This window comes from Sphaeramia orbicularis, chromosome 22 (assembly GCF_902148855.1).
Source record: "Sphaeramia orbicularis chromosome 22, fSphaOr1.1, whole genome shotgun sequence".
Classification (NCBI taxonomy): domain Eukaryota; kingdom Metazoa; phylum Chordata; class Actinopteri; order Kurtiformes; family Apogonidae; genus Sphaeramia; species Sphaeramia orbicularis.
Genome location: NC_043978.1, coordinates 7,445,176 through 7,471,805, shown reverse-complemented (window position 1 = coordinate 7,471,805; position 26,630 = coordinate 7,445,176). Strand labels below are relative to the sequence as shown.

Here is a 26,630-nt window from a genome sequence, read left to right as displayed (position 1 = left end):
CCGCTGGAGAATGAAACATCTGCCAGTGCTGGTGAAGAAAAGTACAACTAGTGGGAGTTGGTGAGCCAGAAGAGGAGCAGACTGAAGCCTGCCACAGTGGAAAAAGTTATATTTCTAAATAAAAACCTGTGAAGATAAACAACTTGTCTGCTTCTGTGAATAATCATTCCAAATCAACCATACAAGTCTCCAAATGACAAACCATTATCTTTAAGGTTTTCTTTAAAAACACTGGAATAAAACACTTCACAAAAGAAAAGAAAGAAAAGAAAGAAAAGAAAACAGTGTTTCTGAGTTCAAACACCATGATCATTTGCAAAGTCAGAAGGATCTCTTATCGTGTTATGGCCTTTTAGTACAGTTTTTAAATAAAACTTAAAGCTTTAAATAAACTCTTAACCAACATTTAACCCTTCATATAATTTAGATTTATTCTTTGGGTTAATCTGGAATGTGTTTTAGAGTATGGGTGAGAGCATCTGCATATTATTATTTTTATCCTTTTAATAAAGATTTTAGATGTACTTCTGTGTAATGATGATGTAATCATTATTTGGGATGAATGAACCAAACACCTGAATGACCATGCAGTCTTCTCTGAACTTTTGTTGCTGACATGGGATTCAAAAAGTGTCAGTGCTTCAGTGGTGCTCTTCACTGGTTGCTATGGCTTCAGTTGTCCACCAGATGTCACCTTCACTGAAGCGTTGAACCTTTTTCAGCACAGTTGTTAGGAAAGCCTCAGTGCTTCATGAGGCTTCACCTGCCCACCACCAGACCACATAAAGTTTGACTGATCGGTTTGTGTGTCGTTATTTCTGTTCTGATGTAAACGTGACTCTCTCTAATCATTTGTTCTTACCAGAACCGGGAACCAAAGCCCTTTCAGCCGCCGTTGTGGAGCAGAACAAACCGGAAGTAGCAAACTCAGTATCTAAGTTTTTCAAAATAAGAGTACAAACCGTCACGGAACGGTTTGCGCTAAATATGTCATGAATCAGTGTTTTTTGTTTTGTTCTGTTCATTATTATTATTATTATTATTATTATTATTATTATTATTATTATTATTATTATTAATAATAATAATAATAATAATAATTTTTTTATTTATTTATTTATTTATTTATTTATTTATTTATTATTTATTTTGTTGATATTAACACGTCCTGGATGTTTTATTTGTTATGATTTCCACACAAAACTCAATAATAATAATAATAATAATAATAATAATAATAATAATAATAATAGATTATAAACTCCATCATATTTATATATAATATAAGTAAATTTTATATTTACATTATTCCAACAGAGGGTTTAAGGTTCCACCATTTATTTGAGTTTTATCTTAATCTTTTAAAACTGTTTATTAATTACTTACTTTAATGCTGGTTTGTACTGTACATAGTTAATAATATCTGATGAATTAAAGGGTCAAATTAATTAAAACCGGATCATTCTTCAGTATCTGACAGTTTGGATTAAAATAGTCTTTGTCCGGTTTATTCTTTTTTTTTTTTTTTCCCTAGTTTTTGTAGTTTTGTCCGGTTTAATAACGTGACATGAGTCAAACATGACGGTTAAAACAGGAAATACAGCCGTGTCAGAATGTGCGCGCTCAGGGTCGCGCGGGCACGGAGAACAGTGCGCGGCCCCGAAGCAGGAACCAGGTCCGGATTCCATGTTGAGGAGGGGCACCGCGGGTCCAGGTTTAAGGTGAGTCCATTATGAGGAACTCTGGACCACGACTGAAAAGGATCAAATACAGGGTCACGTGATCACAGAACTTTAAGGGAATTACACTCCGAACCAGGACCAGGATCAGAACCAGGACTGATGGTTCAGTTAGTCAGGACCAGGACCAGGAGCCCAGATCTGAAGGAAGGGGTCTAACGGAACGGGTTTTGGATCCGATACGTTAGTGAATCCCGTCCAGTTCGGTTCCGTGTCCACATTAAGATCAGGACTTACCTGGAATTTGTTTTTCCTTTTGCTCTGGTTTTCCCTCACTTAAATACACTTCAATAAAAACGTAAAGTTTTATGGTTTTATTGTCATTTAATTCAGTGACTTGAATTAAAATGAATTGAACATGAGATGAATTCTCACCATGGTCCGAGGTTTTAGACTGGGTCTGGGTCTGGGTCCTGGTCTGTGTCCGTTTGACGCAGGCGCAGACGCAGTGTTTATTAAACTAAATATTTGCAGATGATTTGGACCAAAAACGAAGAAAGTTCAAAGTTCATAAAAGAACCTTTGAGTCAAACTGAAGAAATGAACAAATATGAAATAAAAAAACTCCAATCAAAAGACAAACACTGAAATCAATTTAAAAAAAAAAAAAAACATCTGAAGTTTAATTTATTGAAGAAAATGATCCACTTTGAACAGATGCCTTTATTTACTGTCTTTAAATGAATGTTCTGTCTGAACTGATTTAAATTCCAGTTGATTCACTATTTATGTGACTGGTTGATTTAATACAGTCAGTTTATTGATTAAAAATGAACAAAAATGGAGATGAAAACGACATAAAACAACAAAACTAATGTGATTATGTTCAGTTTGTAAAGAAAAAAAGAATCATGAAAGTAAAAACTTTGTCATTTTAATCTTTGTTCAAAACTTTTATATTTATAGACAATATGTTCAGTATAGAAAATAAAGAGGATGAAATGAAGTATTCTGAGAATGTGAACAAATTAAACTTAAAAGCTAAAGTAAATCTCTGATCAGTAATAATAATTATAATAATTATATTTATAAAATAATAATAATATTTATTTTTCTTATTATCATTATTATGAGGTGTTTGTGGATGATCATTGTTTTGGGTGAATTCCTGTTGTTTCTTTTCCTTCACTGTTTCTTTTCCTTCGTTGTTTCTTTTCCTTCGCTGAATGTTGGATCACACTCTGGGTCCACAAACAGAAACAGACTCTTTTGACTCAAGTTCAGTTGCAGTGAACCTGGCTGGACAGGTAAACATGAAAGCCTGTGGGGGTGGGGCCTCAGTCATGTGACCCAGGTACAGGTTTAGAGTCTGAGCTGGAAGAAGGGGACTGTACACGGTGCGTCCGAGTCCGTTTGACTGAAACTGATACAGACTCTGGGTCTGGATCTGGTCTGGTACTGGTACTGGTCTTGTCTGGATCTGGTACTGGTCTGGATCTGGGTCCTTGTCTGGTACTGGTCTGCATCTGTCCTTTGCGGTCTTTGTGTTTCCCAGGTAGGCCTACATATCAACTAACAATAGAGGTCAGAGGTCAGGAGGTGGAGTCAGGATTAGAAAAGACAAAATACCTATAAATATAGAGTTTTTCTTTCTACTTTTTCTTTTTTTAGTTTTTTTTTTTTTTGTTCTTTTTCTTTTCTTCTTTTCATATTTTTTGTTCTTTTTCTTTTAGTCTTTTAGTTTCTTTCTGTCTTCTTCTTCGTGTGCTTTTATTTTTGAAATGTTCTTCTACCGGATGTTTACAACTGCGTCGACGTTAAAAACGGTTTAAAGCCTAAAACTCTTGTGTTTTTCTCCAGACACTGGTTTATTTGTGACCGACAGGACTTCAGTGGGTGTTTTTAGAGGAGGTGAGGACGTGGGCGTGGCTTAAATCTGCGTTTTTCCACAGTTTGACTCCAAACTAAAGGCTTTATTTCACTGGTTCAAAGGAAACCTGCAGAATGAGTTCGGAGGGGCGGGGGGGGTTGTTGTATGAAATGTTTGTTGTGTTGGCATGGGCCAGTGTAACTCAGACCTAAATGGCGTCTTCTGCAATAGTAATTATTACTGGTGTTTTGACGTCAGTCATTTGCATCGCTGACATTTTCTTTCTTCGTTGTTAAATGATTAAAGGTTTAGAAAAGTGCATGTGTCATCACTGAGTCCTGCAGTGGGCACTGTTGTTGGGCTGTTCGTCCGTCAAACCGCCAATGACTGGACTGTTTTAATGCCACAGTTTGTTCTCTACTCGTACATGAGCAGAAGCAGCTTTTTCAAACTGTACAGGAGATGTTCAGACACTGAAGTATTTAAGTCTGATGTGATGGAAAAGTATCTGACTTAAATTCTGTTGAATCCAGTCCATCCATTATTGGTGTGAACAGTGAAAAAACAGAGTGCGTAAGACTTTTGAAGTTACACAGATGTTGAATTCTGTTCATACATATTGCTGTTAAAACTTATTTTAACAATTTAAATGTATACATCTGTGATATAACATGGTTGTTTTTATATAATAAAATAATGTTATGGTACATATTTAGTTGTTTTTTCAGGTAAAGCTGATGTTTTCCGCACTCTTTTAGTTTTAAAATCTAGGAGGTTCCATATTTTGTTCCCATTTTTAACCTCAGTATAGTTTAACCTGTGTATTATCACATGCAAACTTTATTTGCCCCAAATTTGAGCCAGAACACCATGTTATCCATGTTTGTGTAAACCTTCTCCAAGGTGATTGTAGCGGCTATTTGTCATCAAAATGAAATCAACTTAAGATGACTGAACTTCAGACTTTAACGTAACACAAATAACCACTAGATACACCATGGGTTTGTGGTTTACACAGTCGAAAATACAACGTCCATACCATGAGATGTATTTCAAGTGGTTATTTTTTGGATTTTGTAGGCAAATAATAACCAAGGCCTTTTGTGCTGTCTGTCCTGCTCATCCTGTCTGTGCGTGAATGACTGGTTATCTAGTCCGGTTGTCTGGTATAAAACCATAGGCCCACCCAGGTGCATGCTGGTCTAACTTGGTGCTCCCTATTTATACCCAGGTGCCCATGGTCTAAACCAATAAGGAAACACAAAACAAAAAGTACTAAATACTAAAGAATGAAAGTAATAACCATAAAAATAAAAAATATATATATAGTTAAATATTAAACAAACAAAATGCAAACAAAAAATAAACAATTAGCAAAAAATACTAAATTAGTAAACAAAAAAGTTAAATTAACTTTTCTCATAGTGCCATAACTGAGCATGTTTTTGGCTAATTTCATATTTAAAAATGATTTCAGACAAATCTTTAATTTAACCGTGTTCCAGTACCTACAGAAATATGAGACTTCCTGTCAGTTATCTGGGTTAGAAGTTCTTATCCAATGAACAGTCACTGTGTCAGTCTGACACTGCTGAGACATGCCCTGTTTGATTTAAGGGAAGAACAAGCCTTAGAGTGTGTGTGTGTGTGTGTGTGTGTGTGTGTGTGTGTGTGTGTGTGTGTGTGGGAGGGGGGGTTCAGTAACAGCAGCAGAAATGAAAGTGAAAGTTCTTTGTCTTTGTCTTGTGTTTGTTTCAGGCCGGCTGAATTCACAGGATGAGTCTCAGTGAAGACAAGGATTGTTCATCATCGCCCATCAGTGATCCTGGTCCAGATCCAGTCCACCATGGACCCCAGACCTCCAACACACAGTGAGTCTGAAGTGGATTTGGTCCAAGATCCAGGAGGCGTATCAGCTTCACCCTGGTTTTATATGTATGTATGTATGTATGTATTTATTTATTATCACCATCTGTCTCTGTTCCATCCTGGATCTCTCTCTCTCTCTCTCTCTGTGTGTGTGTGTGTATGTATATATATATATATATATATATATATATATATATATATATATATATATATATATATGTGTGTGTGTGTGTTTACACTAGGGCTGCAGCTATCGAATATTTAGTATTCGAGTATTCTACTGAAAATTCCTTCGATTGAGTAATTGGATAAAACTTATTTTTGCTTGGTTAGAAAGCAATTATAAATACACAAGAGGAAATAAAGTATTTCACTTAATAATGAAGCACCAATTAGTTTCCTTTTTTTTTTTAATAATTAACAGTTTTATTTCTTACATTCATATTGTGCATATGCAACAAATATATTTTCTTGACTAGAAACATTTCCAGAGAGGCAATTGCAAACACAAATAAAAATAAATAAAATTTAATTACTTTCAACTTAGTGTTTCTTCTAAGTATCAAAAATATAAGGCATTAATAAATTTTAAAGAAAAAGGCATAACCATTGCCTTTTTGTTGTGCAACTTAACTTTGGCATCTCTAAGTTTCAGAATTTACAGTTTAGACAAAACAGGAATTAGCTGTGGCATATAAGAGGCAAGAACATTTGAACGGGAACTTGGAACGAGTCCATGCATGAACAGTTTTACACATTTCTGCTATACTCAGGAGAATCAAGGCAATGGCCCCCCCACCTTATCTGTCTCATAACCTATAACACCCCACCACACACACAAATGTCCAGTTAATTGATGATTTGCTTCATTTCTGCAAAAGTAGTTGGATTTTGCCAAAGTCAGGCCGTGACAAGGTAAGAGAACACTGTCACCAACCCATGCACCATTTTGGTCGTGCTTTTGGGAGATTATCTGTGTAAATCACGGCTCACTGCCTAAATCTGTGCTCGTCACAATCGTACTAAACTAGCCACACATTCGACAGTTCCATAATGAACACAAACCTAGCCCTCCACAGGGCTAACATTATGCTAGTAAGGTACATTAACGTTAATCTCATGGATTTGCGCTACGTTAATTTTATTTTACCTGGGGTCCTCCGCTCCATTCTGGGGGTCTTATGAGAAGATGCTCCATCGCAGCTGTGCTGTTGTGGTATGGAAGGGCTGTGTTACAATGGATACATGTCATGGTGTTCACCTTGCTGTTCAGTCTGAAATGCTTCTACACTTTCGACATTTTCTGTCTTTTTTATGTTTTTTTGTCTTTCGTCATCATTGTGTATTCACTCATCTATTCCATCTTCCCGCTGCTTCATCCGTACACTTCCGCGTCCTCCGTCATCTTCCTTTGCATGAGTAACGTAAGCGCGTAGTGTCACATTAAGTGCAAAATGCCGTGCTGTGAGTTTTACAATTAAATAAGCGATTCCTTGAGGCAGAGAAAATTCCTCAATCATTTTTTGTAATCGAGGTACTCGAATAACTCGAGGAATCGTTTCACCCCTACATCCACACATAAACACTGGTTCTGTGTTGGTTCTTTCCAGAGCTCAGTGGATCAGAACCAGACCAGAGTCTTCAGTGTCCGTCTGTCTGTCTATGAAGAGTGACTGGTCTAAAGACCCACCTCCATGCTTCAGTCCTGGACCTGGACCTGGACCTGGACCTTCAGACCCACAGTAAGTCTGTCTTCTCCTGGACAGTCCTTTGGTTCCTCTTCTTTGGTTTAAATCCAGTGCAGACTAGTTTTTCCTTTGGTTCCGTCTCATTCTCATTGGACCAAAGTGTGGAAACAGAAGCAGCATGTGACAAACTGCACTGGCATTGGACAGAAAAGTCAGGGGGGTGGGGTCAATCGGAGATGGAGGGTGTTGATGAAAACAAACATGGAGGTCCTCCGTACAGTTCCTGTTTTTGGGGCACCAACAAAAGTCCACAACCAGCTCCTTGGTCTTACTGGCATTGATCAGGAGGTGGTTTCGCTGGCACCAGTCCTCAAAGTCCTGGATAAGTCCTCTGTAGGACCTGCTGTCCTCGTTTGTGATGAGTCCAACGATGGCAGAGTGGACAGAGAGCTTCTGCAGGTGACAGGTGGGCAACAGATGGGAAAGGTCAGCAGTGTAGAGGGTGAAGACAAACGGGACCAGTACCCGTTCCCTGGAGGGCTCCTACACTATAGAGAACCGTCTCAGACACACAGCCCTGGGTCGTCATAATGTGGACGGCTGTTGAGGTAGTCCACAGTCCAGTATGTGAGGTGGTCCACAGTCCAGTATGTGAGGTGGTCCACAGTCCAGTATGTGAGGTGGTCCACGGTCCAGTATATGAGGTGGTCCACGGTCCAGTATGTGAGGTGGTCCACGGTCCAGTATGTGAGGTGGTCCACAGTCCAGTATGTGAGGTAGTCCACGGTCCAGTATGTGAGGTAGTCCACAGTCCAGTATGTGAGGTAGTCCACAGTCCAGTATGTGAGGTAGTCCACAGTCCAGTATGTGAGGCGGTCCACGGTCCAGTATATGAGGCAGTCCACGGTCCAGTATATGAGGCGGTCCACGGTCCAGTATGTGAGGCGGTCCACGGTCCAGTATATGAGGCGGTCCACAGTCCAGTATGTGAGGTGGTCCACAGTCCAGTATGTGAGGTGGTCCACAGTCCAGTATGTGAGGTAGTCCACAGTCCAGTATGTGAGGTGGTCCACAGTCCAGTATGTGAGGTAGTCCACAGTCCAGTATGTGAGGTGGTCCACAGTCCAGTATGTGAGGTAGTCCACAGTCCAGTATGTGAGGTGGTCCACGGTCCAGTATATGAGGCGGTCCACAGTCCAGTATGTGAGGTGGTCCACAGTCCAGTATGTGAGGTAGTCCACAGTCCAGTATGTGAGGTGGTCCACAGTCCAGTATGTGAGGTGGTCCACAGTCCAGTATGTGAGGTGGTCCACAGTCCAGTATGTGAGGTAGTCCACAGTCCAGTATGTGAGGTTGTCCACAGTCCAGTATGTGAGGTAGTCCATAGTCCAGTATGTGAGGTGGTCCACAGTCCAGTATGTGAGGTAGTCCACAGTCCAGTATGTGATGGTGGTCTCAGATGAGTTTGGTTCCTGGTGGTCTCAGATGAGTTTGGTTCCTGGTGGTCTCAGATGAGTCTGGTTCCTGGTGGTCTTAGATGGTGTCCAGGCCTCTCCAAACTCCCTTGGTGTTGTTCTCCTGCAGCTGGTCCTCCATCTTCTTCCTGTATCTGTCCTTCCACCGCTCATTTTCCTCCTCAGCTCCTACTGGACAATCTTCAGTTCCTCTTTGTCTTCTGGACAGTTTTCAGTTCCTCGTCTTCTCCTTTAAAAGAACCTTTATGTTCAGATTAATCCAAGGTTTATTGCTGGAGAAACTCTGTACAGTCCTGGTGAGTATGGCGTAAAGGACCAACACAACTATAAATAGTAGTGTGTGTGTGTGTGTGTGTGTGTGTCCATTCACACATAAACACTGGTTCTATGTTGGTTCTTTCCAGAGCTCAGTGGATCAGAACCAGACCAGAGTCTCCAGTGTCCGTCTATCTGTCTATGAAGAGTGACTGGTCTAAAGACCCACCTCCATGCTTCAGTCCTGGACCTGGACCTTCAGACACACAGTAAGTCTGTCTTCTCCTGGACAGTCCTTGGGTTCCACTTCTTTGGTTCAGATCCAATGCAGACTTTATTTTTTCCTTTGGTTCCGTCTCATCCTCATTGGACCAAAGTGTGGAAACAGAAGCACATGTGACAAACTGCTCTGGCATTGGACAGAAAAGTTGGGGGTGGGGTCAATTAGAGACGGAGGGTGTTGATGAAAACAAACATGGAGGTCCTCTGTACAGTTCCTGTTTTTGGAACATGTCTTCTATTTTGCAGATAGTGTGGTCCTCTTAGCTCCATCCACCTCCAGCTCTCTCTGGAATGGTTCACAGCTGAGTGTGAAGAGGCTGGGATGAGCACCTCCAAGTCTGAGGACATGGTCCTCAGATGGAAAAGGGTGGAGTGTCCACTCTGGGTCGGGGGGGGTCCGGCCTCAGGTGGAGGAGTTTAAGTATCTCTGGATCTTATTCAGTAGTGAGGGTAGGATGGAGCAGTAGGTTGACAGGCAGATCAGGGTGGAGCCTGCAGTGATGCGGACGCTAAACCGGTCCGTTGTGGTGAAGAGGGAGCTAAGCCCAAAGGAGAAGCTCTGGATTTACTGTGTTCTGACCCTCAGCTGTGGTCATGAACTCTGGGTACTGACCCACAGAACCGGGTCACTAGTACAAGGGAACAAAATGAGTTTCCTGTGCAGGGTGGGCAGGGTCAGCCTTAGAGATAGGGGGAGGAGCTTGGACCTCTGGGAGGAACTCAGAGGAGAGCTGCTGCTCCTCCCTCCACGTCAAGAGGAACCAGTGGAGGGGTTCATCTAGTGAGGGGTGTGTCCGTCTGGGAGGAGACGTCAGGGCCGACCCAGTACACGCTGGACGGATTTTGTCGGTGGTCTGGGAACACCTCGGGATTTTCCCAGAAGAGCTGATGGAAGTGTCTGTGTGTGTGTGTGTGTGTGTGTGGGGGGGGGGGGGGGGGGGGGGGGCTGTGTGGGCTCCTCTGCCCCACCCCCAGACCAGATAAGAGGAAGACAACGAGTCTGTACTTTGACCAACTGGGTTGTTTTTAAAGTGCTTGAAGAGTTAAAGCAGGTCGTCCAATATCCAGAGGGTTAGCGGTTTGAATCCTTCTCCGTCTGGTGTGGATGTTTGGTTGTTGGCGTGGATTGGCAGCCATCATTATTATTATTATCATTATTATTGTTATTATTATTATTTTATTATATTATTGTTATTATTATTATTATTATTATTATTATTATTATTATTATTACCTGTACCAGGTTCCGGCCCTATGGCCCTGTTTGTTTCAGCTGTGGTTCTTCTTCTTCTTGATTGTCCTCCACTGAAGAACTTGTTGCTGTCCACAGTCAGATGAAGAGGAGTACTAGTTCTGAAGTGGACCCAGCGTCCTGTTCTCTGTGTCTGAAGGTTCTGAGTGATCCGGTCCAGACCAGCTGTGGACACTGGTTCTGCAGACCATGCATCACTTCATACTGGGACCAGTCTGGTCCATCAGGAGACTCCCCCTGTCTCCAGTGTGGAAAGAGATCCAGAACCGAAACTGGACCGCAGATGGACAGTGTCTTACAAAGTGAGTCAGAGGTTCTGAAACAGACGCTTCAGATCCATCAGCGGGAATATTATTATTGTGCTGTAGAAAATGTTCTTAATTTTGTTGCAGATGTTCTTGTACAGCAGGTTTTCTGGAGATGCCCATTTCCTGTCCATGGAGAACCAGCAGTTCCATGGACAGGACCGGGTCAAATTCTCCTGAACTGGACTGCCTTCATTTGAATGGGTTTGATTTTGTGGTTTCAGATGAACTTAAGCTCAGTCTGAGGAGCAGATGTGAACGTGTGACTGAAGGAACCGACGAAGCAGGAAGTAGAACCCATCTGAACCGGGTCTACACTGAGCTCTACATCACAGAGGGACAGAGTGAAGACGTTCAGACCCAACATGAGGTGAGGACGCTGGAGGCGCACACCAAGAAGATCATCCACGACAAACCCATCAGATGTCAGGACATCTTCAAAGCCTTACCGGACCAGCAGGAACCCATCAGAGTGGTTCTGACCAACGGCGTCGCCGGAGTTGGAAAAACCTTCTCGGTGCTGAAGTTCACTCTGGACTGGGCTGAGGGTTTGGAAAACCAGGACATCAGTCTAGTGGTTCTGCTGTCCTTCAGAGAGCTGAACTTGGTCAGAGATGAGCAGTACAGTCTACTGACACTGCTCGATGTTTTCTATCCAACATTACAGAAGGTCACACCAGAGCAGATCAGCGTCTGCAAACTTCTGTTGATCTTCGATGGCCTGGATGAAAGCAGACTGTCACTGGATTTCCTCGACGTCAGGTGGTTTCAGATGTCACCCAGAAGAAACCGGTCAACGTCCTGTTGACCAACCTCATCAAGGGGAACCTGCTTCCATCAGCTCTCATCTGGATAACATCTAGACCTGCAGCAGCCAATCAGATCCCTCTTCATGTGTTGACAGGGTAACAGAAGTCCGAGGATTCATCACTGACGCCCAGAAGGAGGAGTACTTCAGGAGGAGATCCAGTGATGAAGATCTGTCCAGCAGAATCATCCTACACATCAAGAAATCCAGAATGCTCCACATCATGTGTCAAATCCCAGTCTTCTGCTGGATCAGTTCTACAGTTCTGGAGCACATGTTGACTTCAGACCAAAGAGGAGATCTGCCCAAGACCCTGACCAACCTGTACTCACACTTCATCGTGGTCCAGACCAAGAGGAAGAAGAACAAGTATGAAAAAGTCCTTGACATGAGTCCACAGGAGCTGACGGACAAGGACAGAGAAGTTCTTCTGAAGTTGGGGAAGCTGGCATTTGAACAACTGAAGAAAGGAAACATCATGTTTCTACCAAGAAGATGTAGAGCAATGTGGTCTGGACGTCACAGAGGCCCTGGTTTACTCTGGAGTTTGTACAGAGATCCTCAGGACAGAGAATGGGATTTTCCACAAAACCATCTACAGCTTTGTTCATCTGAGTGTTCAGGAGTTTCTGGCTGCGGTCTACATCTACCACTGTTATACCAACAGCAACAAGGAGGTTCTGGAGGGGTTTCTGGGAGACTGGGACCATCAGCTACCACTTGATGTCTTCCTCCAAAAAAGCCATGGTGAAATCCCTCAAAAGTGAAAATGGACATCTGGACCTGTTCGTTTCGTCCACGGCCTCTGTCTGGAGTCCAACCAGAGAGTTTTAGGAGGTCTGCTGGGTCAGACGAGCAAATCAAGAAATATCCAAAAGGCCATCTACAACCTGAAGGACATGAACACAAAGTTAATCGATCCTGACAGATGCATCAACATCTTCCATTGTCTGATGGAGATGAATGACCAAACGGTCCATCGGGAGATCCAAGAGTTCCTGAAGTCAAATGAGCGATTCCCTCAGAGGGAACTCTCTCAGATTCACTGCTCAGCTCTGGCCTACATGTTACAGATGTCCGAGGAGGTTCTGGAGGAGCTGGACCTGGACAGGTACAACACGACACCCAAGGGAAGACTGAGACTGATTCCAGCTGTGAGGAACTGCAGAAAGTTTCGGTAAGTTCTGCTGGGATTCCAAGATATGAAATTTGTGTCATTCCTTCTTTGCTTAAAGGAGTTGTTGGTAGTTTTAATTCATTCACTGCAAAAAGTCCCTCCACCTGTTCAGGTCAGTTCAGTCCAGACTCCGTCCCCACAGTCACTCAGGTCAGTTCAGTCCAGACTCCGCCCCCACAGTCACTCAGGTCAGTTCAGTCCAGACTCCACCCCCACATTCACTCAGGTCAGTTCAGTCCAGACTCCGCCCCCACAGTCACTCAGGTCAGTTCAGTCCAGGCTCCGCCCACATTCACTCAGGTCAGTTCAGTCCAGACTCCACCCCCCCATTCACTCAGGTCAGTTCAGTCCAGACTCCGCCCACATTCTCTCAGGTCAATTCAGTCCAGACTCCGCCCACATTCACACAGGTCAGTTCAGTCCAGACTCCGCCTATATTCACACAGGTCAGTTCAGTCCAGACTCCGCCCACATTCACACAGGTCAGTTCAGTCCAGACTCCGCCCACATTCATACAGGTCAGTTCAGTCCAGACTCCGCCCATATTCACACAGGTCAGTTCAGTCCAGACTCCACCTATATTCACACAGGTCAGTTCAGTCCAGACTCCACCTATATTCACACAGGTCAGTTCAGTCCAGACTCCGCCCCCACATTCACTCTGGTCAGTTCAGTCCAGACTCCGCCCACATTCTCTCAGGTCAATTCAGTCCAGACTCCACCCACATTCACACAGGTCAGTTCAGTCCAGACTCCGCCTATATTCACACAGGTCAGTTCCGTCCAGACTCCGCCCATATTCACACAGGTCAGTTCAGTCCAGACTCCGCCCATATTCACAGGTCAGTTCAGTCCAGACTCCGCCCCCACATTCACTCAGGTCAGTTCAGTCCAGACTCCGCCCACATGTGGATCTCTTTGCAGGCTGTCCTACTGTGGAATGTCTCAGACCCACATGGAGGTCCTGGTCTCTGCGCTGAAGTCCAGTCCATCTTATCTGACCCAGCTGGATCTGAGTTGGACCAGCGTGGAGGACTCAGGGGTCAGGCTCCTGTGTGCTGGACTGGAGAGTCCTAACTGCAGACTGAAGACTCTGAGGTGCGTCCAGGTCCACTGGCCTCCACAGCTTCAGGTTCTTCATTTGACATTCATCTGACATTTATCTGACCAAAAAAAATCTCAAATTTGGCAAAAAATCTTGAATTAAGCAAAAAAAAAAAAAAAATTCAATTAAGCAAAAAAATCTTCAATTAAGGAAAAAAATCTTCGATTAAGACAAAAAAAATCTCAAATTTAGCAAAAACTCTTAAATTGAGCAAAAAAATCTTGAATTAAACAAAAAAAATCTTCAATTAAGTACAAAAAATCTTCAATTACATAAAAAAAATCTTCAATTACGTAAAAAATCTTTAATTAAGTAAAAAAAATCTTCAGTTACATAAAAAATCTTCAGTTACGTAAAAAAATCTTTAGTTAAGTATAAAAAAATCTTCAATTACGTAAAAAAAGTCTTCAGTTAAGCCAAAAAAAAATCTCAAATTTAGCAAAAAATCTTGAATTAATAACTTTAAATTTTTGTCTTTTAGTGCAAAAATAACATTAAATTATGAAAATATTTACATTTACAAACTATCTTGTAACAATAAAATGTGAATAACCTGAACAAATATGAACAACCTGAAATGTCTACAGAAAATGCAACACAATTTGAACTCTCTTCTTCTGTTCCTAAGTGTTTAGTGTCTTTGTAGATCTGATCCATAATGCACATGTACAAATGATAAGTGGAGGCAGAATATTGTTAAAATTGCACTGATTTTTTCTGAAGAAATTTCAGTTTTTTCAGGTTATTCACATCTTTTTTGTTTGCATAGTTTATAAAAGTATTTTCATAAGTTAATGGGGGGTTTTTGCACCTAAAACAAAGACAAAAATTTGCAGTTATTATTTAAAGGTTATTCATTTATTATTTTCCGGTCCCGACCCATGTTTAAGACCCCTGCTTTAAACTCTGTCGTGTCACGGCTGACGCGCACTGAGCATGTGCAGTGTAGATGTTGAACTCCGTCCCTGTTTGTGCAGTAGAACCCGTCAGAACTGTCGTCACGTTCCGTTCTGTTCCAGGCTGAGCAGCTGCGGCCTGTCGGAGCTCAGCTGTTCGTCTCTGTCCTCGGCGCTCATGTCCAATCCGTCCCGTTTTACCGAGTTGGATCTGAGTAACAACCAGCTGAAGGACACCGGGATGAAGACGCTGTGTGTGTTCCTGCAGAGTCCAGAGTGTCACATGAAGACTCTCAGGTCAGTCCACTTTAACCCTTAACCTTTAACCTTTAAAGACCCAAACGTCCACCTTTAACCCTTAAAGACCCAAACGTCCGCCTTTGACCCTTAAAGACCCAAACATCCGCCTTTGACCCTGACAGACCCAAACGTCCGCCTTTGACCCTTAAAGACCCAATCGTCCGCCTTTGACCCTTAAAGACCCAAACGTCCGCTTTTAACCCTTAAAGACCCAAACGTCCGCCTTTGACCCTTAAAGACCCAAACGTCCGCCTTTAACCCTGACAGACCCAAACGTCCGCTTTTAACCCTTAAAGACCCAAACGTCCGCCTTTAACCCTGACAGACCCAAACGTCCGCCTTTAACCCTTAAAGACCCAATCGTCCGCCTTTGACCCTTAAAGACCCAAACATCCGCCTTTGACCCTGACAGACCCAAACGTCCGCCTTTGACCCTTAAAGACCCAATCGTCCGCCTTTGACCCTTAAAGACCCAAACGGCCGCTTTTAACCCTTAAAGACCCAAACGTCCGCCTTTGACCCTTAAAGACCCAAACGTCCGCCTTTAACCCTGACAGACCCAAACGTCCGCTTTTAACCCTTAAAGACCCAAACGTCCCGCCTTTAACCCTGACAGACCCAAACGTCCGCCTTTAACCCTTAAAGACCCAATCGTCCGCCTTTGACCCTTAAAGACCCAAACGTCTGCTTTTAACCCTTAAAGACCCAAACGTCCGCCTTTGACCCTTAAAGACCCAAACGTCCGCCTTTAACCCTGACAGACCCAAACGTCCGCCTTTAACCCTTAAAGACCCAATCGTCCGCCTTTGACCCTTAAAGACCCAAACGTCCACATTTAACCCTTAAAGACCCAAACGTCCACCTTTAACCCTTAAAGACCCAAACATCCATGTTTAACCCTTAAAGACCCAAACGTCCACCTTTAACCCTTAAAGACCCAAACATCCATGTTTAACCCTTAAAGACCCAAACATCCATGTTTAACCCTTAAAGACCCAAACGTCCACCTTTAACCCTTAAAGACCCAAACATCCATATTTAACCCTTAAAGACCCAAACGTCCGCCTTTAACCCTTAAAGACCCAAACGTCCGCCTTTAACCCTTAAAGACCCAAACGTCCGCCTTTAACCCTTAAAGACTCAAACATCCGCCTTTAACCCTTAAAGACCCAAACATCTATGTTTAACCCTTAAAGACCCAAACGTCTGCCTTTAACCCTTAAAGACTCAAACGTCAACCTTTAACCCTTAAAGACCCAAACGTCCACCTTTAACCCTGACAGACCCAAATGTCCGCCTTTAACCCTTAAAGACCCAAACATCCATGTTTAACCCTTAAAGACCCAAACGTCCACCTTTAACCCTTAAAGACCCAAACGTCCACCTTTAACCCTTAAAGACTCAAACGTCCGCCTTTAACCCTTAAAGACCCAAACGTCCACCTTTAACCCTTAAAGACTCAAACATCCGCCTTTAACCCTTAAAGACCCAAACATCTATGTTTAACCCTTAAAGACCCAAACGTCTGCCTTTAACCCCTTAAAGACCCCAAACATCAGCCTTAACCCTTAAAGACCCAAACGTCAACCTTTAAACCCTTAAAGACCCAAATGTCCGCCTTTAACCCTTAAAGACCCAAACGTCCACCTTTAACCCTGACAGACCCAAACGTCCGCCTTAAACCCTTAAAGACCCAAACATCCATGTTAACCCTTAAAGACCCAAACGTCCACCTTAACCCTTAAAGACCCAAACGTCCACCTTTAACCCTTAAAGACTCAAACGTCCACCTTTAACCCTTAAAGACTCAAACATCCGCCTTTAACCCTTAAAGACCCAAACATCTATGTTTAACCCTTAAAGACCCAAACGTCTGCCTTTAACCCTTAAAGACCCAAACATCAGCCTTTAACCCTTAAGACCCAAACGTCAACCTTTAACCCTTAAAGACCCAACGTCCGCCTTTAACCCTTAAAGACCCAAACATCCATGTTTAACCCTTAAAGACCCAAACGTCCGCCTTAACCCTTAAAGACCCAAACATCCATGTTTAACCCTTAAAGACCCAAACGTCCACCTTTAACCCTGACAGACCCAAACGTCCGCCTTTAACCCTTAAAGACCCAAACATCCATGTTTAACCCTTAAAGACCCAAACGTCCACCTTTAACCCTTAAAGACCCAAACGTCCACCTTTAACCCTTAAAGACTCAAACGTCCGCCTTTAACCCTTAAAGACTCAAACATCCGCCTTTAACCCTTAAAGACCCAAACATCTATGTTTAACCCTTAAAGACCCAAACGTCTGCCTTTAACCCTTAAAGACCCAAACATCAGCCTTTAACCCTTAAAGACCCAAACGTCAACCTTTAACCCTTAAAGACCCAAACGTCCGCCTTTAACCCTTAAAGACCCAAACGTCCACCTTTAACCCTGACAGACCCAAACGTCCGCCTTTAACCCTTAAAGACCCAAACATCCATGTTTAACCTTTAAAGACCCAAACGTCCACCTTTAACCCTTAAAGACCCAAACGTCCACCTTTAACCCTTAAAGACCCAAACATCCATGTTTAACCCTTAAAGACTCAAACGTCCACCTTTAACCCTTAAAGACCCAAACGTCTGCCTTTAACCCTTAAAGACCCAAACGTCCGCCTTTAACCCTTAAAGACCCAAACATCCGCCTTTAACCCTTAAAGACCCAAACATCTATGTTTAACCCTTAAAGACCCAAACGTCTGCCTTTAACCCCTAAAGACCCAAACATCAGCCTTTAACCCTTAAAGACCCAAACGTCCGCCTTTAACCCTTAAAGACCCAAACGTCCACCTTTAACCCTGACAGACCCAAACGTCCGCCTTTAACCCTTAAAGACCCAAACGTCCACCTTTACCCTTAAAGACCCAAACGTCTGCCTTTAACCCTTAAAGACCCAAACGTCCACCTTTAACCCTTAAAGACCCAAACGTCAACCTTTAACCCTTAAAGACCCAAACATCCATGTTTAACCCTTAAAGACCCAAACGTCCGCCTTTAACCCTTAAAGACCCAAACGTCAACCTTTAACCCTTAAAGACCCAAACGTCCGCCTTTAACCCTTAAAGACCCAAACATCCATGTTTAACCCTTAAAGACCCAAACGTCCACCTTTAACCCTTAAAGACCCAAACGTCCACCTTTAACCCTTAAAGACCCAAACGTCCACCTTTAACCCTTAAAGACCCAAACGTCCGCCTTTAACCCTTAAAGACTCAACATCCGCCTTTAACCCTTAAAGACCCAAACATCTATGTTTAACCCTTAAAGACCCAAACGTCTGCCTTTAACCCTTAAAGACCCAAACATCAGCCTTTAACCCTTAAAGACCCAAACGTCAACCTTTAACCCTTAAAGACCCAAACGTCCGCCTTTAACCCTTAAAGACCCAAACGTCCACCTTTAACCCTGACAGACCCAAACGTCCGCCTTTAACCCTTAAAGACCCAAACATCCATGTTTAACCCTTAAAGACCCAAACGTCCACCTTTAACCCTTAAAGACCCAAACGTCCACCTTTAACCCTTAAAGACCCAAACGTCCGCCTTTAACCCTTAAAGACTCAAACATCCGCCTTTAACCCTTAAAGACCCAAACATCTATGTTTAACCCTTAAAGACCCAAACGTCTGCCTTTAACCCTTAAAGACCCAAACATCAGCCTTTAACCCTTAAAGACCCAAACGTCAACCTTTAACCCTTAAAGACCCAAACGTCCGCCTTTAACCCTTAAAGACCCAAACGTCCACCTTTAACCCTGACAGACCCAAACGTCCGCCTTTAACCCTTAAAGACCCAAACATCCATGTTTAACCCTTAAAGACCCAAACGTCCACCTTTAACCCTTAAAGACCCAAACATCCACCTTTAACCCTTAAAGACCCAAACATCCATGTTTAACCCTTAAAGACTCAAACGTCCACCTTTAACCCTTAAAGACCCAAACATCCATGTTTAACCCTTAAAGACCCAAACGTCCACCTTTAACCCTTAAAGACCCAAACATCCACCTTTAACCCTTAAAGACCCAAACATCCATGTTTAACCCTTAAAGACTCAAACGTCCACCTTTAACCCTTAAAGACCCAAACGTCCGCCTTTAACCCTTAAAGACCCAAACGTCCACCTTTAACCCTTAAAGACTCAAACATCCGCCTTTAACCCTTAAAGACCCAAACATCTATGTTTAACCCTTAAAGACCCAAACGTCTGCCTTTAACCCTTAAAGACCCAAACATCAGCCTTTAACCCTTAAAGACCCAAACGTCCGCCTTTAACCCTTAAAGACCCAAACGTCCGCCTTTAACCCTGACAGACCCAACGTCCGCCTTTAACCCTTAAAGACCCAAATGTCCGCCTTTAACCCTTAAAGACCCAAACGTCCGCCTTTAACCCTTAAAGACCCAAAAGTCCGCCTTTGACCCTTAAAGACCCAAACAACCACATTTAACCCTTAAAGACCCAAACGTCCATCTTTAACCCTTAAAGACCCAAACATCCATGTTTAACCCTTAAAGACCCAAACGTCCGCCTTTAACCCTTAAAGACCCAAACGTCCACCTTTAACCCTTAAAGACCCAAACGTCCACCTTTAACCCTTAAAGACCCAAACGTCCGCCTTTAACCCTTAAAGACCCAAACGTCCGCCTTTAACCCTTAAAGACCCAAACATCTATGTTTAACCCTTAAAGACCCAAACGTCAACCTTTAACCCTTAAAGACCCAACGTCCGCCTTTAACCCTTAAGACCCAAACGTCCGCCTTTAACCCTTAAAGACCCAAACGTCCGCCTTTAACCCTTAAAGACCCAAACGTCAACCTTTAACCCTTAAAGACTCAAACATCGGCCTTTAACCCTTAAAGACTTTTTGTCTTCTTCTTCTCCTTCTTCTTCCTCTTCTTCTTCCTCCTCCTCTTCTTCTTCTTCCTCTTCTTCCTCCTCTTGTTCTTCTTCTTCCTCCTCTTCTTCTTTTCATCTTCTCCTACCTCTTCTTCCTCTTCTCCTTCTTCCTCTTCTTCTCCTTCCTCTTCTTCTTCTCCTCCTTCCTCTTCTTCTTCTTCTGCTTCTTCTCCTCCTTCTTCTTTTTCATCTTCTTCTTCTTCTTTCAGGTTGAGCCACTGCAGTTTGTCCCACATCAGCTGTTCTTCTCTGGCCTCTGCGCTGAGGTCCAATCCATCCCATCTCACAGAACTGGACCTCAGGAATAATTACCTGCAGGACCTGGATCTGAAGGATCTGCTAGACCTGGTTCAGAGTCCACAGTGTACGCTCCAGATTCTGAGGTCCGTAGATGTGGGGTGGGTTCATGGTGGGTTCCTGGTGAGTTCTTGGTGGGTTCATGGTGGGTTCGTAGTAGGTTCATAGTGAGTTCATAGTGGGTTTGTGGTGGGTTCATGATGGGTTCATGGTGGGTTCGTGTTGGATTGTTGGTGGGTTCATAGTGGGTTTGTGGTCCACGTCTAAACTGGGCTGGTGTTTCCTTCTGTCATCAGGTGGAAGTGACCTTTGACCTCTGACCTCTGGAACCAGATGGATGACAGGCAGCAGGAGTATAAAGTACTCTAAAGGGGCGGGGCTCAGGAGGCAGAGCGGATCGTCCAATAACCGAAGGGTTGGCGGTTCAAATCCTGCTCTGTCCTAGTTCTGTGCTGTTGTGTTCTGAATAGTAGATCCACTTTGAGTTTGTGTTTATAGAAAAGCATCATATGAATCTGATCTGTTATTGTTATAAAGTCTGGGTTGAAATCTGATTTGAATTTAAATAGTTGAAGTTTGAACCCCTGATCTTATGTGTGAACGTGTGTCCATATTTGGGTTCTGTCTGAGTTCTGTTCTGTATCTGAAAATAAAGCATCAGTGTCATAACACACCAGAACAGTTTGAGTGTCATCAGCATCCAATCAGGAAGTAAAAAGGTTTCATCTGTAAACTTCAGATGTATTAGTTTAGACTAGATTAGACCAGATTAGACTAGACTAGATTAGATTAGACCAGATTAGACTAGATTAGATTAGATTTAGGGATGGGAACCAGTTCTTTTTGAGAACCGGATCCCTGTAGCCCGATTCCTTGGAATCGTTTGCCTGCCTGCTTAACGATTCTGCTTACCAATTCCGCCTCCGTTGCGCATGCGCGATGACATCACACGTGCGCTGCATTGTTCTGGTCAGAACATAGCCAACATGGCATTGAGGCAGAAACGGTCTAAAAAGACGACACCAGGTCCACTGGAACACTGTCAAAGTTTCCATTTCTTCTAAAGGGTGGAATCTCTCTAATCTGCTCAAACATTTGTCCACAGCATGTGATTCATTTACAGGAATGTCACATATTTGATATGCAGTGGTGGCTGCTCGTCTTTCAGACAGGGGAAGCTCATTGTCGGCTTACACAAAAAAAAAATTGTCAAGTTATTTAAACATACATTTGGCCCTCCGTTCCTTTCAAAGAAAATGCTCAGTGACCTTATTGTACCAAGTAGGCGTCTTTTCCAGGGACTGGACCAATGTCCTCTGAATGTCCAGCAGAGCTGGGCTGCTTAGACGGCCTTGGCCCATTGTGTTGCAGGTGTTAGACTTCAGCCTTTTTAAACTACAGATGCTCCTTCCACTCCGACCTAGCCGACAGTTTAATTGATTTAACTATCTACAAAACGATATTCAACTCGAACAAGAAATTATTAAATTATGTAACTGAAACAAGAAAACGCTGAAATGATGTTAAATTGAAACAAGGAAGTACAATGAGTGTGTTTTATTTACAGTGCAAGAAATGAACGAGTAATTTCGTAGTGGTTTCTCTCTTGATTTCACAGCAGAATGCGCAGCGGTATTAAACTGAACTGTGTCAGTGAAGGAGGAGATCTCAAAATAGCTGTCAATCAAACGGGATTCAGCCTTTCGACTGATCCTCCGATCAGCACGTGGGATTCTGGCGTCCAGCCCGGCCGAGCTCCACCCACAGCTCCATTCACCCCCAGAGATGCCCGGAGGCGGGACAACATTGTGGCATTTATCCAATTACCGTCCAGTTTTGAGGCAATGGAAAAAAACAGTTCCACTCAGTCCCATTGAAGCCCAGAGACACCCGGCGTCTACGAGCAAATGCACTGAGCAGAGATGTATGAGAAAACAGTGACACGGGAATGTATGAGAAGTGAACAACATCGCATCCGTTGATTTGTGATAAAGCTGATTCTGAACAAACTCATCTTTGAGATGAACCTGTTCTAACACGTTTGTAGTCAATAAAATGTCAACACAACTGTACATATTTGAACATTTAATTTTCGTAATTTTAGGGGAAGCCGGGCTTCCCTTGCAGTCTATGAGAAATCGCCACTGTTGATATGCTACTTAGCGACGCTTGTGAATGTAGCAGCAGAATGAACACTGGACCCAGTTCCGGTTCCGGTGCGGGCAACAAACATCATACCCAAATACAAGTTTCCGAAGATAGGGGAAAGGAAACGAGGTGCACAACAACGAGAGACAAGCCGAGTCGAACTGGTTCAACGTACTGGACACATGCGGCAATAGAGGAATTAGTAAAACGTCTTTAGTTTCACTTTCACTGTACCCCCCCCCCCCCAGGCCCAGCGTTATCTGTTATTATCATTTGTACATACTGTATATGTTATATTTTCTGTGCAGATGTAAATATAAAAGACAGCTGATACAAACACACCCGCTTGTACTGTTTTATTCCCTCACCCAATGAGAATCGATAAGAGAATTGATAAGGAATGGATCGATAAGGAAAATCGATAATGGAATCGGAATCGTTAAATTCTTAACGATTCCCATCCCTAATTAGATTAGATCAGATTAGATTAGACCAGATTAGACTATATTAGATTAGACTACATTAGATTAGATTAGACTACATTAGATTAGATTAGACTAGATCAGGTTAGATTAGACTAGACCAGATTATATTAGACTAGACTAGATTAGCTCAGACTAGATTAGATTAGACTACATCAGATTATATTAAATTAGACTAGACCAGATTAGATTAGATTAGACTAGACCAGATTAGATTAGACTAGACTAGATTAGACTAGACCAGATTATATTAGACTAGATTAGATTAGACTAGACCATATTATATTAGACTAGACTAGATTAGCTCAGACTAGATTAGATTAGACTACATCAGATTATATTAAATTAGACTAGACCAGATTAGATTAGACTAGACTAGATTAGACTAGACCAGATTATATTAGACTAGACTAGATTAGATTAGAGTTGGAGCCCGACCGATAATCAGATGACCAATTAATTGGGCCAATTATACAGTATCACCAATTAATCAACGTCGGCCAATATGTAGCCAATATATGAACTTTTTTTTGCTGCATGGAGATTCTGTCGCTCGCTGCTCCTGTGTGTGTGTGTGTGTGTGTGTGTGTGTGTGTGTGTGTGTGTGTGTGTGTGTGTGCTGCCCAGAGAATGAGAGGAACTTTAAAGCGAGTTAGTTTCACTTGCACTCCTGCCTGGACAATGACGCTATCACCCACTCCCACACACAATCACATAATCATGGAGCTACACCACCCCCACCCCACCCTGCTCCGAAAATCACGGACCCCCCCCCCCCCCTCATCTTATTAAGTATTCACCCCCACACACACACCCATGTCTGTGCACTTCCTGTCTACCTCACAGTTTCATTCTGCAGGCAGGCCTGGGTGTCAATAGTGTAGCGGAGACCGGGGACAGTTGTAACACGGGTCAGTTGTAACTCTTGCAATTGCTCCAATCAGGATTAACTTAGGACTCACCTAATTCACTCTGCACATGCTCAGTTTAGTCCTTAGTCCACATAAGGAGTTGTAGTGCCGTGAGGCAGACACATCAAAATTTGTGAGTGAAAACATAATTGTGTGGTAAGTAATATTTTTTGCTCTAATTATTTTGTGATTGCATAGTTTGCATTTGAAAGTTGTGTAAATTATATTTGTGAGATAAACACAGATTTATGCAACTGTTTATCCACCTGTCCACAATTATCTAATATAAGATTATTAAATCCTGTGTAGATCAGTGTTCTTATTTCATATATCAGCCAATATATCGGTTATCGGCCAATATCGGATATCGGCCGATATATCGGATATCATCTTTTTTTAGCCCCCAATATCAGTATCGGCATCGGCTCCAACAATCCCATATTGGTCGGGCTCTAATAGAGTAGACCAGATTAGACTACATTAGGTTAGACTACACCAGATTAGACTAGATTAGATTACATTACATTAGATTATACTTCTGTCTCTGTCAGCCCTGTACCAAGATGGCGGCACTTTAGGCATGTCCCTTCCTTATTATATATCATATATTTTATAATTATATATTATATAATTATTATTGTTATTAATGCCTGACAGCCTGCCCTGCCATGAGTTAACTGCCAGATCAAGTAGCCAATCAGAGGAGAGCTGGATCTAATACGTGCAAATGTGGAGGTGGAACTAGTTATAGATGCAACTAATTAAGAAGGAATTCAAACAGGTTGTAAAAATGTGCTGGATTTGATCTATAAATGAATATGAAGATAGTTTAGCAGCAGCTGGAGGGTTCAAATTCAAACTGTCTGAACTATTAGGGTCCAAAAACACAAATAAATGAACCACAGACTAAGAAAAGTGGGTTTAGGACAAATATGAACTATTTAAAAACTATTTCCAACACAAATGTAGTCACAGCTTTGGACTGTTTTATCACATAAATCTGTGAAAAGTTAAAGTTTCAGACATAATCCCTTCAAATATCCACTTCCGCGGCAAAACTGGCCTGGTTCCACCCAAACCCTGGCCTCGTCCTCCACCTGGGTCCAAGAGCTCAGACCGATATTACTTATGGACATATACTGGACAGTGTCAAAGACAGCTTTTTACTAAATAATATCATCATTCTGGGTCTGTTTTGCAAACACAAATGTAAATATTGGAAGATGAAACCAACATTTTCCAGTTTCCATGACTTTCTGCTCTGTATGAAAACTCTCAATCACATGAAGAGTAAACCTGCACTGAAGCTTCTATCAATTATTGAAGAACATAGTTTGCACAAGCCCTAGCCCCCACCTCATTTTATGTGTTATTTATTTGTTTGTTTGTTTGTTTGTTTGTTTGTTTGTTTGTTTCAAAAAAATTGCAGTCTTCGTGGTTGTTGACATCTATATATGTACTCCTATTTGCACCCATGCCTTTGTATGTTCTTAAATACGGATGCCAAGTTGTTTGTATATTTGTATATTGTCAGTTAAAAAAAAAATAAATTACCATTTCACTGGGATAAAGAAGGTTATTTATTATCTGACTCACACTCCGGAGCAAAAGGTGGCGGTAATGAACCAAAAGCTGGATGCCGACCGCCGTAAAACACGAAGAAGAAGAAGAGGGGGGAAAAAAAAAAAAAAAAAAAAAAAAAAAAAAGTCCACACCGGAAGAGTCGATCAGGTCGGACAGCCTCAACTGGAACTTTCTACGGGATCTGATCGGGGGCGGGTCCAGGTCCGGGTCCAGTCTGTTTGGTGACTGTATCTGCCAGGCTCTGCTGAGGCTGCGGCGGCTGAGACCGGAGCTACCACCGGACCAACCCCGGGGACTAACACCGGCTAACGGTGTCGCGTCGGCGGCATGTTCGGCTGCCTGGTGGCCGGGCGGCTGGTGCAGACGACTCGGTGCAGGTGTCCTCGGATAAGTTCGTGTTCACGCTCCCGGACTATGAGAACGTGAACCACGTGGTGGTGTTCATGCTGGGCACGGTGCCGTTCCCCGCCGGGATGGGCGGGGCCGTGTACTTCTCGTTCCCGGACCCGGTGAGCGGCGGCCCGGTGTGGCAGCTGCTCGGCTTCATCACTAACGACAAACCCAGCGCCATCTTCCGGATCTCGGGGCTGAAGGCCGGGGAGGGCGGGGCGCACCCCTTCGGCTCCGTGGCCCCGGCGGCCTCGGCCTCCGTGGCGCAGGTCGGGGTGTCCGTGGAGGCCCTGGACCAGCTGGCCCAGCAGACCCCGGTGTCCGGCGCCGCCGTGTCCACGGTGGACTCCTTCCTCCACTTCACCCAGAAGATGCTTGACAGCCTCTTCAACTTCGCCGCGTCCTTCGCGGTGACGCAGGCGCAGATGAACCCGAACCCGACCGAGACCTTCATCCCGTCCAGCTGCGTCCTCCGCTGGTACGAGAACTTCCAGAGGCGCCTGGCCCAGAACCCGAACTTCTGGAAGACCTGAGGGACCAGACGACACCCCGAGACCAAAGAGGAGGCCGAACCGGTGCGCAGAGTCCGAGACCGAGACCCGTGAACCGGACCAAGGACTGTGTAGAACCTGAACCAGGTGGATCCACTGAGATAGAGCTTTTGTTTTGTTTTTCTGTATTAAACAAGAAAAGGCACGAGATCATGTGTGAGGTTCTTCATTTAAGAGCAACGCCTGCACCTGAACGCACCACAGGTATCTAACACACCAACTGTGTACCTGAATGCACCACCAGTACCTGAACACACCAACTGTGCACATGAATGCACCACAGGTATCTAACACACAACTGTATACCTGAATGCACAACAGGTATCTAACACACCAACTGTGTACCTGAATGCACCACCAGTACCTGAA

The 26,630-nt window shown here is 43.3% G+C and overlaps 1 protein-coding gene and 1 pseudogene across 1 annotated transcript; both read left to right on the top strand.

Annotated features, from left to right (window-relative positions):
- The first annotated feature begins 1,641 nt into the window (after positions 1-1,641).
- LOC115413573 (NLR family CARD domain-containing protein 3-like) lies at positions 1,642-20,894 on the top strand (annotated as a pseudogene).
- A 4,738-nt stretch (positions 20,895-25,632) lies between these two features.
- Positions 25,633-26,393, top strand: LOC115413579 (protein Hikeshi-like). Its single transcript, XM_030126546.1, is given in 2 exon segments — positions 25,633-25,681; positions 25,684-26,393. Coding segments are annotated over 2 exon segments (594 nt in total). The 5' UTR covers positions 25,633-25,647; the 3' UTR covers positions 26,244-26,393.
- Positions 26,394-26,630: the final 237 nt, after the last annotated feature.